The sequence below is a fragment of the Eptatretus burgeri genome, chromosome 16 (genome assembly GCF_056783735.1).
Source record: "Eptatretus burgeri isolate ZD-2024b chromosome 16, Ebu_testis_v1, whole genome shotgun sequence".
NCBI classification, from domain to species: domain Eukaryota; kingdom Metazoa; phylum Chordata; class Myxini; order Myxiniformes; family Myxinidae; genus Eptatretus; species Eptatretus burgeri.
Genome location: NC_140976.1, coordinates 22,840,483 through 22,852,802, shown reverse-complemented (window position 1 = coordinate 22,852,802; position 12,320 = coordinate 22,840,483). Strand labels below are relative to the sequence as shown.

The window sequence follows — 12,320 nt, the reverse complement described above, 5'->3', positions numbered from 1 at the left end:
TTAGGTTTCATGGAAAGGCCATGTTGTACAATTGTGACGCTTACATACAGGTCAGGTCAGGTATGGGAGCATGTGCCAGAACAGCACGTCGCTGCGTCCACTTTCCGCCGGTACTCCAGGGGCCTCCGTCTGGCCATCCCCCAGGCAGATGCCAGGCCCATCCCCATCTCCTTGAGATGATGGTCAACCTGTTGCAACCATGAGGCACGTGGTCGACCCACTGGCCTCCTCCACTCATGAGACTCCCTCGCTGAGAGAATCTGGTGAGCAGGATCAGAGTCAGGAAAACGAGCCACATGTCCATACAGCCGCAACTGATGCTCACGGACTATGCAGGTAACAAATCTCATCCGAGTCTCTCTCAGCAACCGCTCGTTGGATACAAAATCCGACCAGCGATAGCCAAGGATTCTCCGAAGAGACCTGGTACCAAAGGAATTAAGTCTCCGTCTCAGATCCTTGGTCAGAGTCCAAGTCTCGCACCCATAGAGCAAGACTGGAAGTACCAAGGACCTGAAGACTCGGACTTTCGTCCTCCCGCACAGGTACCGGCAGCGCCACACCTCATGATCCAGTGAATCCATGACTCCCCAGGCCCGACCCAGACGTCTATTGACCTCTGACTCGCAGCCAGCAGAGACATGAATATCACTGCCAAGGTAAGTGAATCTCTCCACGACCTCAACATCCTCACCACAAACAGACACAGACAGGACAGCAGCATCCAAGATGTCACCGAAAGCCTGGATCTTAGTTTTGACCCAAGAAACCCGTAATCCCAGCGGCTCCGACTCCTCATTCAGCACCTCGAGGGCCCCCAAGAGGATGTCTAAAGTCTCCGCAAAGATGACTGCATCATCTGCAAAGTCAAGGTCCGAGATCTTGACATTCCCAAATGACGCACCGCAACTTGATCTCTCCGACATCCTCCCTAGAATCCAGTCCATACAAGTGCTGAAAAGTGTGGGGGCAAGTACACATCCCTGACGAACTCCAGTAACAACTGGAAATAAGTCAGAGATGGTACCACCACACTTCACAGCACTCTCAGTACCAGAGTAGAGTTCAGACATCAGATCGATCAGTTTTGGTGGCACCCCACGAAGACCAAGAATCCTCCAGAGGACATCCCGATTCACTGAATCGAACGCTTCACAGAGATCAACATAGGCTGCAAGCAGCCCCTGCCGAAACTCTCGTCTGCGTTCGGTGAGGACACGAAGTGCAAGGATACGGTCAATCGTTGACCTCTTTGGTGTAAAGCCTGACTGCTCTGGACGCTGGTGCTCAAGCAGATGGTGGCGAACCCTATCGAGAATTATCCGAGCAAAGACCTTGCCCGGCACTGAGAGCAGCGTCACCCCTCGGTAGTTGTTGCAGTCTTGGCGATCACCCTTCCCTTTCCAGAGAGGGACAACAAGGCCCCTCTTCCAGTCAGTTGGGATGATGCCTGTGTTCCAGGCAGAGCACAAAACTGCATGCAACGACACGAGTGCAGCATTTCCACCAGCCTTGAGAAGTTCGGCATGGATGCCACAGATCCCTGGAGCTTTGCCCCGTTTCAACTGGTTCACCGCAGCCCGTGTTTCCACAAGCGTAGGTGGACCACAGTTGATTCGAGGGTCAGCAACAGGGATTGTAACACCCTTGACGTCCAACTCAACAGTTGGGGGATCAGCCTGGTACAACCGCTCAAAGTAACCGGCCCAGCGGGCCTTCACTTCAGACTCCTCTGTCAAGAGCCTACCACTCTCTGCTCGAACTGTAGTGCTCCGAGGGATGGGCTTGGATGAACGTAATGCGCGAATTCCCCTGTAAGCGGGACGAGAATCACCTGTCCACAGGTGATGCTCTACCCCCTCACAGATTCCTCGCACAAAGGCCTCCTTGTCCACCCTCAGTGCACATACAGTTTTACGCCTCAGCTCCCTGAACAGCTCAGCTCTGCCATTCAGCCTGGCCCTGCGACTCTGGTCTATGGTATCCAGTGTCCCTTGAGAGACAAAATTCTTCTTTGCCCTGCGGTGAGCTCCAAGGCATCCACCGGCAACATCAAGGACGGTGGTCTTGAAGGCGCTCCACAACTCTTCAGGACCCCCCAAAGCACCCAGACCGCCCAAGTGTCCACTCAGCCTGTTCGCAAACTCCTCAGCTACTCTCTCATCCCTGAGCTTGGCAACATCCAGCCTCGGCTGGGATGGTACCATTCTCCAGGATTTAAGGTGCAGCTTTAGAGTTGCTACAACAAGCCTGTGGTCAGTATTGAGGAACTGAGCACTCCGGTAGACCCTGCAGTTCTGGATCATCCTCCAATGACCGTCAATGAGGACATGGTCAATCTCCTTTGCCACACCGCCAGCGTTGGAATACCAAGTCCAGCGATGAGCTTGTGGGCGCTGAAACCATGAACCAGCCACCCTAAGTCCATGACTTCTTGCAAAGTCAAGGAACTTAGTGCTATTCTGGTTCATAGTTCCTGACCCATGGGGACCAACACACACCTCATAACCGTCCCTATCAGTTCCAGTCGATGCATTGAAATCCCCCAAGACTAGAAGTGTATCTCGTCTGGGGCACTGATCAACCACAGACTTGAGCGTGGCGTAGAATGCATCCTTCACGGTGAGATCACTCGCCTCAGTCGGAGCATAAACAGAGACCAGGGAAATGACACCTAAGGAGTGACGAATCCTTAATCTCATAATACGCTCGCTGACCAGTGTTACCTCAATTATCATTGGGGTCAGCTTATTGGACACAGCTACAGCAACTCCTTGGGTATGGTAACCATCAGAGCGACTAGACCAATAGTAGGTGTAACCACCCACCATTATCTCGCCGCAATCCGGTCTCCGAACCTCAGAGAGAGCTGCAATCCCGATGTCCAAACGCTTGAGCTCAGATGATAACAGAGACAGGTGATCATCCTCTCTTAGGGATAGGACATTCCAGGCACCCACCCGAAGGGACCGCCTCAGGTTAACCCAAGGAGACCGCCGTCTGGTGGACGACACCTCAGCACCACTCCGACACACTCTCCCGCAATCTGACCCAGGGATGTTACCCCGTGGTTTCCCTCCTATCAAAGATTGGGGGTCCCGAAGGCTTTGCCCCAATCCCGTCATCCGGTGAGCTGCCCTGCGAAGGGAAGCTGCACAGGAGGTACTCCCACGGAGTGGGTTTTCAGATTTTTTGCGTTTTTGCATTTTGCGGAATGAAGGGTTTTACGGTGGCCGGAGTGCAAATCCTGCCACCAACCTCCTAATAAGAAGTGACCCAACTGCAGGAGGACGTCCGCAGACACAGTTGGGCACTAGATATGGATGGCCGTTGGCTCACAAGGAGCTCCTCCGCCCTTTGACAGGTTTTGTTTTTAATCCTGCTGGGTGTCCATATCCAAACACCCTCCTCACCAGAAAACCTGGTGGGGGAGACGGTTTAGTCGCCGACAACCCGACCATGGAACAGGTTAGTACAGGTTTACATGGTACCTGTGGCAGGTCACAGATCGAACCTGACCTGACAATGGTGAGACTTACATACACTCAGGAAGAAACACTTTAAACTATGAAACAACTGTGTAAGTTAATGTTCACATTATTATCATCCCGACAAAATCAGGCTTCCAAAGCAGACTCGGCATCCTTTGTCGTTCCACGTCATTCCTTGAAAAATGAACTACTCAGAGCCGACACAGCCTTTGTACGTAGCTCATTGGGGCACTGCTCTCCACTATGGGCTGGTGCCCCAGCATCACATCTGTCTCTGATGGAATTTGTGGATTTTAAAGCTCTCGCTCGGAGGCCAAAGCACAAAGCTTGTTGATCGTACATCACCAACAGGTTTGTAGCCTTCACTTCTCCTCCAGTTTGTCTCTCTCAGTCCTGACCTTTCTCGAGTTGTGCTCTGGCCTTCCCCTGTAACCCCAAGATTCACATGTTCCTCCAGGAACCCCCTCTGGGTTAAACTCCCAAAACCCAAGCTTACCACACACCTCCACTTTTTGCATACCTCTTTTCTCCCATTTGTGTAACCACCTTCCTGAGGTGGTTCAATCCCACTCTCCCTTTCAGGAATTGAAGCTGGTGGTGTACCGTACTCCCATCATCCCCACAACGCTACCCACAATATTTTCATCCTCCATTAACCTAACCCAACTAAACTAAACTCCCAACTCAAAGCAAGTTGCTGTGTTTGTCTCTCTCTCTCTCTCTCTCTCTCTCTCTCTCTCTCTCTCTCTCTCTCTCTCTCTCTCTCTCTCTCTCTCTCTCTCTCTCTCTCTCTCTCTCTCTCTCTCTCTCTCTCTCTCTCTCTCTCTCTCTCTCTCTCTCTCTCTCTCTCTCTCTCTCTCTCTCTCTCTCTCTCTCTCTCTCTCTCTCTCTCTCTCTCTCTCTCTCTCTCTCTCTCTCTCTCTCTCTCTCTCTCTCTCTCTCTCTCTCTCTCTCTCTCTCTCTCTCTCTCTCTCTCTCTCTCTTCCCCCACCCCCCCTTGTTCATCCATTGCCTTGCTTGTTTTGATTGCCACACATTTAGTATTTACTCTCTGTCACCTCATTCATTCGTCCATGTGGCTCCTGATATCGTTCAAAGTCACCATTGTCATTCCTGTGTTGTGTTTAGTGAAATCCCACTAATGTTCTTCTTTGTATTGTTTTTTAGAAAAATTGGAAAGTGATTTTTCTATAATAGCCAAAAGCAGAATTTAAGGATGCACATTAGAGGGCAAAGCAATCTACTGTGCATCCTGAAATCTTGTGCTTCCAATGTTGTGTACTAAACCCCTCACTCCCTACACCTACCTTACAATTTTGTACCCAACTACTCCTGGATACTGTCTTTCTCACATAAGAATATGGAGAGGTTTCTGGCAAACACTGACTCCAATTCTGTGCCAGACGCAGACAGCATCAATGTATGTGTCCTAAAAAGCTGCTCTGCTGCTCTTGCTCTTCCTCTTTCTGCTCTGTCCACTCAGTCATTCTCCTTGGGTCAGTTTCCATCTGCCTCGATCATTACAATCCACCAACATCATTACAATACAAAAACATGGTCCAAATACAGATCTTCCTCCTCCTCCTCCTTCGAATGCAGCACAAGGCTTGTGGGTAGCATCGATAGCTGAGGGTGCAGCTGTGTCGTTGATGCAATGCCCCTATTACCAGTACACTGGTACTCATTTTGCCGACCTCGGAAGGATGGCATGCTGCGTCAACCATACCTGGTGTTAAATCAATGGCTGACAAGGGCTCGAACTGAGGACCCAAATATCCCAAGACAGCCACCCTAACTGCTAAGCCCACACCAGGCTAATTATAGGCCTATTCGCTTGCAATAAGCAAGGTCATAGAATCTGTCATTGCAGTTGACATCAAATTGTTCCTTTTCTTGAGTGGCCTGATCTCAGATTATTGGTTCAGTTTCAGACCCAGTCAGAAATTTGATAAAGTCTGGCACACCACCTTGATCTCAAAACTCTCTGCTTACGGGCATACAAGGTCACCTCCTCTCATGGATCACTAACTCCCTCCACTCGTCGTCAGTATGTCGCTCTAAATGGGATCCACTCATCTCTCCTTGTCAAGGCTGGAGTTTCCCAGGGCAGTGGCTTTGGCCCAGTCTTGTTCCTCATCTTCATCAATGATCTTTCTGAGTCCCTGGAAAATCCTACCGATCTCTTTGCTCATGATTCCACCCTCTGCTGTATCATTTCTCATCCTTCAGACAGGCAGGCGGCAGCCTTTTCTGTCGCTACAGACCTTGATAGAATCAGGAGCTGGTCCAACACTTGGAATATGTCTTTCAACCCTAACAGATCCCACACACTCACCCTGTCTCTCCGAAAAGACCATCTGGCAAACCCTCCCATGTATTTCCTAAACCGGCCGCTTGAAGTTAAGTCACTCAAACTTTTGGGCCTCACCATAAGCCATGATCATTCTTGGGCTGACCCTATTTCAAAGATGGCCAGCAAAGCTAGCCGCTGACTGGGAATCTGTTGTCGTAAAATGTCTTTCCTTTGTCAATCTGAGCTTTTGACAACCTACAAGGGCTTCATTTGCACCTTGATGGAGTACTGCTCTCCCCTTTAGGCTGGCATCCCTACCTCACATCCTGCCATTCCTGATACCATGGAAAGTGAGGCCTCAAAATAATTTGGATCTCTCCCAATGAAGCCATGTCTAGGTCTGTTCCTCTCACATCACAGACAGGTTTATGGCCTCTCTGTATTCTAACACCTCCTTTTTGGTCTTGCACCCTCTGCACTTTCTTGGCTCTGTCCCTCCCAGGTTTCTGCAGGGTGCACATGGTCGACAAGTAACCCTCTTCTTCCAGGCTCACTGCTCACCTTCACTCATTTGTTCCTGTTTTATTTCGTTTGTGGAACCAACTTCCCCAGTCTGTTCAGTCCCATTCTTCCATTCAGAACTTCTCATCTACACTCATGATCTCCACCCACAAATGACCCCATTATGAAGTGCTCTTTTTTCCAGTTTTGTGATTGTCCCCCCTCCCCCTCACCTCTTTTCGTTTGTTAGGTGTCGGTTGGTTTGTTCTTTTTCCATTTCATCTCCACTTTCCTCCTTCATCTCCTTGCTGTCTCAGCTTGTGTGCAGCTTGTTCACCCCCATGTGTCCTTTTACCTCCTCTCTGCCTTGTTCTCACTCTCACTTTGACTCTGTTGTTGGTGTCTCCCCCTTTCCATTTTGTTCCCTTCCATTCTGCTAGCTTATCTACAAGCCTCAATCATGCATACAAAAATATACAAATAATTTATCTTTGTCAACATTTATTGAGGAGCTTTATATCTATTGTTTTTTGCTGGTTTTGGTGGACAGTGCCTTTTCATAGATACCGATCTTGTGCTTACCCCACCTTGCACTGATGATATTAAGAGTCACCCATATATCTAGGCTCATGTCACATGAAGATAATAACCCAAACTTAGGTTAATATTGAGATAGATAGTTAGATTACTGACAACCCAATTGTAAGACTATCTCAGTTGCCAGAAGCTCTGAATCCCTATCCTTCATGCTGCTGCCTTCAACCAGATAAGAACCGTAACCTCTGGGATGGCAGTGTGGCGTCCTCACCATTAGACCGCCATATTAGTTTGAGGTTACCTCCATGCAATTCTGTTGGAAAACTGGGCAGATGAACTTGGTATCTGTGTTGAAGATCTTTGTGTGTTATTGTGTAGGCCCTGCGTGCAGAAGTAGCTCCTCTGCAAGATGACTTGCAACAGCTGAATGAAGCAGCAGAAAAGTTGCACCAGCTCGAAGTTCAATTGTCACCTGCAAATCTACACCGTCTCGAAGACCTCAACATCCGCTGGAAACGCCTACAGGTGACAACAGCCATTATTTTCTGTTACATTGATCTTCTTTGATTGCCTCCGTCACCTTTGGTGCTTCTAAAATAGAGTAAAGGCTTTGTCATTAGGCCTGATGGCTGTGAGGTGGCCTTACTAATTAATGTCTGGATACATCACCAAACTTCCAAAGTGTTGTTTATCATTTCTAAAAAAAATTTCAAATAATTTTCACAACCTCCCAGAGTTTGAAATCTATCCATACATTGGGACCATACTCTGTGCAGAGTGTTGGTGCTGCCTAAGCAGTCTCCTTGGCTATTGGGCACAATCCTGGACGGGTCGCCACTCCGACACAGGATACCAGCAAGCTGGCACTCAGTTTGCCGACCTCAAAAGGATGACAGGCAGTCAACCTCACCTGGTATTAATTCAACAGTCAAGGGGAATTTGAACTCAGGATCCAAGGATCCCAAGCCCACCACCCTAACCATTAAGCCAACACCAGGCAAGGCTTGAAATGTATTAACAATTATTCTGATTTGGATGTACCATCCTCTGTTACAGAGCATCTGTGCTGCCAAAGCAGTTTCCTGGCAAGGGTTATACTGGGTGGTTTGCCATTGCCTTCCCAGCAGTAGTTATGCCAAGAATTTGTATTTTGTTCATCTACTCTTCGTGAGGGATCCTTAACATCCACCAACTATTGCAGGCAGACAGGACACCATGTTTAACGTCCATCCGAGGGACGACACACACATCGATGAATCACCCTGCCTTCGAAACACTAGGATAACAGTTTATAACTGGGTCGGGATTCAAACCCAGGCTAGACAGCTTAGAGGCAAGTATGCTTGCTTTCCTGTATGCCATCTTGCCAGCCCTCACAACAATTATTATTAACAATGACGGGTTCCATTTCCAGGTTCCTTCGTGGTCAGGTGCCATCTTCTCTGCTCTGAGATACCTGTCCCTTCTGAAGCTGAGGAATTATCTTGTTTAAGAGTTTTTGTTCATTTGTTGCAATGTTTTTGCACGTCTCGAGTATTTTTGCGCATGTTTTGTGCTGGGTTAATGTGTTCTTGTGATCCTCGTTCAGGTCTTTGCTGTGTTTCCTCCCCTTCCCTCTTTTCCTGTTCATTCATGCCCCTTATTGTTGCCCCACTGCAGCACCGTCATTTTTGCCTCTATAACCTTGCTCTTACATGAGCCTTTATATTGCAGCAACAACCCTTTTAAATTCACCTTGAGGCTGTTTCACTGTACATACACCCCTAATCTCCCCCTTTAGCCCTTTTCCCCATCCTTTTCCTCACACCATTTCCCCAATGCCAGCATTTTGTAGTTGCAGCAGAAGGAGGACGAGAAAGCCGTAATGTTTCCAAACTGTTCTTTGCCATCACAGGACTCGGAACTTGCCCCCACTCCACTTTGTCGAATTACTTTTGTTCACTGCTCTCCCGCTGTGCAACTACAGCCCGACTCGTGAGCTGTGGGATTCATTAAAATGCTCCGCTTCACAGCGGCGCTGGTATTAGGATCTGGGGGAAAACCCTGGGGCCCACTGACAAATACTTTGTCGGTGTGCCAACCTTACGTGTGCAGTACTTTTGAAAGCCCCTGCACGAACGCTCTGGAAGTGTTCCCTTTAAAAGGCCACCGTTGAATTCATTTGGAAATGGCACCGGCTAAAGACATGAAAGATGTTTCACAATTTCACCACATATCCTTTTTTTTTTACGGCCTAATCGTGTGACCTTTGGTGCTTTGTCCCAGGTTTGCATTGATAATCGGCTGAAACAGCTCCTTGATGGACACCAAGAATCCGGCCTGGTTTCCCACAGCATACTTTCGGGTATGCATATTTATGCTGTGGTGTTCTGTTAGCTATTTAACATCCCTTTCTTTATTTGAATAATAAATATAGAAGTCATCTGAAAATGTTGTTTATATTATTTTAGTATTGTTATAGTTCAAGAAAGATCCACATCATGTTTGCTTTTGCACCAACTGTGTGGCTGATGCTCCATTTAAAAAACGATTATTTTACTCCAAGTATTCCTGGTACCTGCACTCCATTATGCAGTTATACGGTCTCCGGCGTGACCCAGGCTCCTCTCCAAATGAATTGTAATTGATGATATCCAGCCGACTTTAGTGCTCTTCTCCTGATAAGGTTCTCCCCCATCCACGAAGCCCTAATTTGTATCTGACTGTGGGGATTGTAAGTCGCTCGATGCTTTGTTCTTCTGTGACCCTCCAGCCACTCTTCCCACCACCCTTTCCCTGTTTTTTACCCATCCATTCCTTCCTCCACTTCCAACATACTTTCCCATCCCCTATTCCTTCTCATTACTGAACAGATATTACCAATGTACCTGTCAGTTTGTGCTGGTTGGCATGCCAAATGTGCTTTGACTGAAGATGACCTGAACGGAATAGTAAAATAATTGTGTGTACTCTACGTACAGTCACTCTCTGCTAACCAGATTCCCAGTCTCTGCTTCAACAGTGGCAATGGCAGGCTGAAGACATTGGTTTGCTATCAGAAATAACTTCATCCAGAGGGGGGGGATAAAGGAGCACGAGGGTGAGATGGAATTGGAATAGGCTATTGTCGTAAAGCTGAGAAATAAGCCAAATATTCTTGCATCGACCGTGCAAGAGCCGTCGCTGCCATTTCCAGATCGGTCTTCCACTGCGGTTACTCTGCCTGAGGTCAACGTTATACCGCAGGGGACCATTAGTGGATTAATTGCACGGGTCACTGTGGAAATTAAATGAGTTACTCATCAGTGAATGTTCTTTTTCAGCCTCTGTACAGGCGCCCTGGGAGCGAGCCGTGTCCACCACCAAAGTCCCCTACTACATAAAGTAAGCCGAGCGGCACATTCCTCACTGCCCGTAATGGGTTGAAGCATGCATCACAAAATGTACTTACACTTGCTCTCTCTCCACTCCCTGCATGTGCTGTGATGATATTTTGTACAAAGCCAATTTAATTCCTGAGATGCACTATTTTTTATTTGTTTGACCACTGATGTGCTGCAGAACACTCGTTGCCTTGCATGAGTGCATCATTGCATGCGTGTGGCCAAGCAGGATGATTCTCCGCTACAGCAGTTACTTATAATGCTCATGATGCTCATTTGAATTGCTTTGCAGTAGAATTTGGTTTGGATCAAGTTTTCTTTTGAGGCACTATTTTATTATTTCTCTTTGGAATCTTGGTTTCACAGATCTCCGCTACTCGGATAAAATTGGGTCTTGTGGGGAGGTAGACATTACCCTTGACGTGTCCATTGAAATACTAAATGCCGATTTGATGGTTTAGTCATCGGCGTGCATTTCCGTTGGTTCCTTGGTAAGAGGATGGTGGAATGTGGAAGTGGGGAGAGGGGTTCTCAACACTTATTTTTTCCACCTGATCCATGTAATCACATTGGTGTCATGTTCTCCGTGTGTCTGCAATCTCACACTGAAGCTTGATCACAGGATGATACAGCATTGGCACTGATTAATGTATGTGGAGCTGGATGCTCTGCCTCCACAACACCCCCCCCCTTTCCCACCCCACTCCCAGACCCGATCTTTCTGGAAAAAAGAAAAAAATCCCCAAACTGAACTGCAAACTAGTTCCTGTAACCAATCTCGGCCGTCCCTGTGGCTTTCCGGGCATTCCATTGTTATTCTGAGTTTTCAATAGGCCTAATCTCTTGAGCTTATGGCTCGGACAGGTCATTAGGCCAACTTGATGAGTGTTCCCTCCCTTACCCACTGATCTATGTGAATGAGAAACTGCCATTATAAGTGTGGTACAAAATCACTCCGCGACAGCAAAAAGCTTATCGAGGGCTGTTGCTTCCGAGATAGTCATGATTAATTGCTCAGTAGTACCCGAAACATTCACAGCTCGAGTGTCGGAGTTGCAGACCACAGATCTAAACCTTAATCTGTTGATCTCTCTGTGACCATGTCGAATTGACAGGCCTTATCGTGGCGTTTTATTGGCTACAGGCACCAGACATTCCAGATGGGCCTCTTTTGTAATGACGTTAAAGGAACATTTCCCCCAAATGATATATGGCAACACTTATTGTTGATACACACTGTATATACCTCCATTTTAGTTTTTCAAAGCAATTGGTAGGATAACACACCGTACCATCTTTTTTCTGCCCTTTCAGATAACCAGATAAAAGTATATTACCAGGCCTTTAATAAATTAGATGCTACTTTATTTCCTGACTATTGGGCTTTGAGTGCGACATGTTAGCTTTGAAATATTTATGGCCTGTCGTTTGCGATAGCTTCAATTTGGCTGCAAAGGTTTAGTGAATTATTGAATTGTACAAATATCGTCAGCGGGTTTGCAGATTTACCAGCCCTTACTGCACAGAGTGAAATGACAGAAATAGGTGGCTATGTTTCGATCCTGCTGCCAGCTTGTTGTTGTATGTTATTTTTGTGTGACCGCCGACGAGAAAACTAAGGCGATATCCACCCACAGACTACACAACTACACGTAATACTATCCCACCACACGTTCAACATCGCCGGCTCCCACAGCGGGCGGGAGAGTGCTTGCTTGCGCCAGTGCGTGCTTACGCCTGCGAGAGCAAATCGTCCCGTGTATTGCCTTAGAGTCTTAAGCAACCGCAGCTGGAGGCAGTAAATAGCTCTGGCCCGTTAAGCCTCGCAACCTCACGAGGTCGAAAGGCCGGTCCCGTCCTGCCTGTGGCATGGCAAACCCAGCATCTTCCGAGGGTCTTGATCGCGCCTCGAGCTCAGGTCGATGACCCTTAATCGTTCTTTACCCCCACGGCGCCCTACTTCTTGGTGTTTGTAACTCTGCATTTTATCTTACGGATTGATTCCATATAGCGTTCGATGTTCAATCACAGCATCCTGTATGATTGTCTTAGTGACTGTGCTTGGCTGCATGATCACTTTTTATCATGTCCTTTGGTTTGGTTTTGTATTTTTTTAATTGTAGTTGCAGATATTGA

General features: G+C 47.6%; 1 protein-coding gene across 6 annotated transcripts in view; it reads left to right on the top strand.

The window, feature by feature from the left end:
• Nucleotides 1–12,320, top strand: part of LOC147010706 (dystrophin-like) — a 1,018,488-nt gene that overhangs the window by 957,344 nt on the left and 48,824 nt on the right. For all 6 annotated transcript variants that reach the window (XM_085859617.1, XM_085859614.1, XM_085859615.1 and 3 more), the window contains 3 exons: nt 7,201–7,347; nt 9,088–9,166; nt 10,125–10,185. In XM_085859617.1, the coding sequence (XP_085715743.1) occupies nt 7,201–7,347; nt 9,088–9,166; nt 10,125–10,185 (287 nt within the window). The remainder of the gene's footprint in view (nt 1–7,200; nt 7,348–9,087; nt 9,167–10,124; nt 10,186–12,320) is intronic.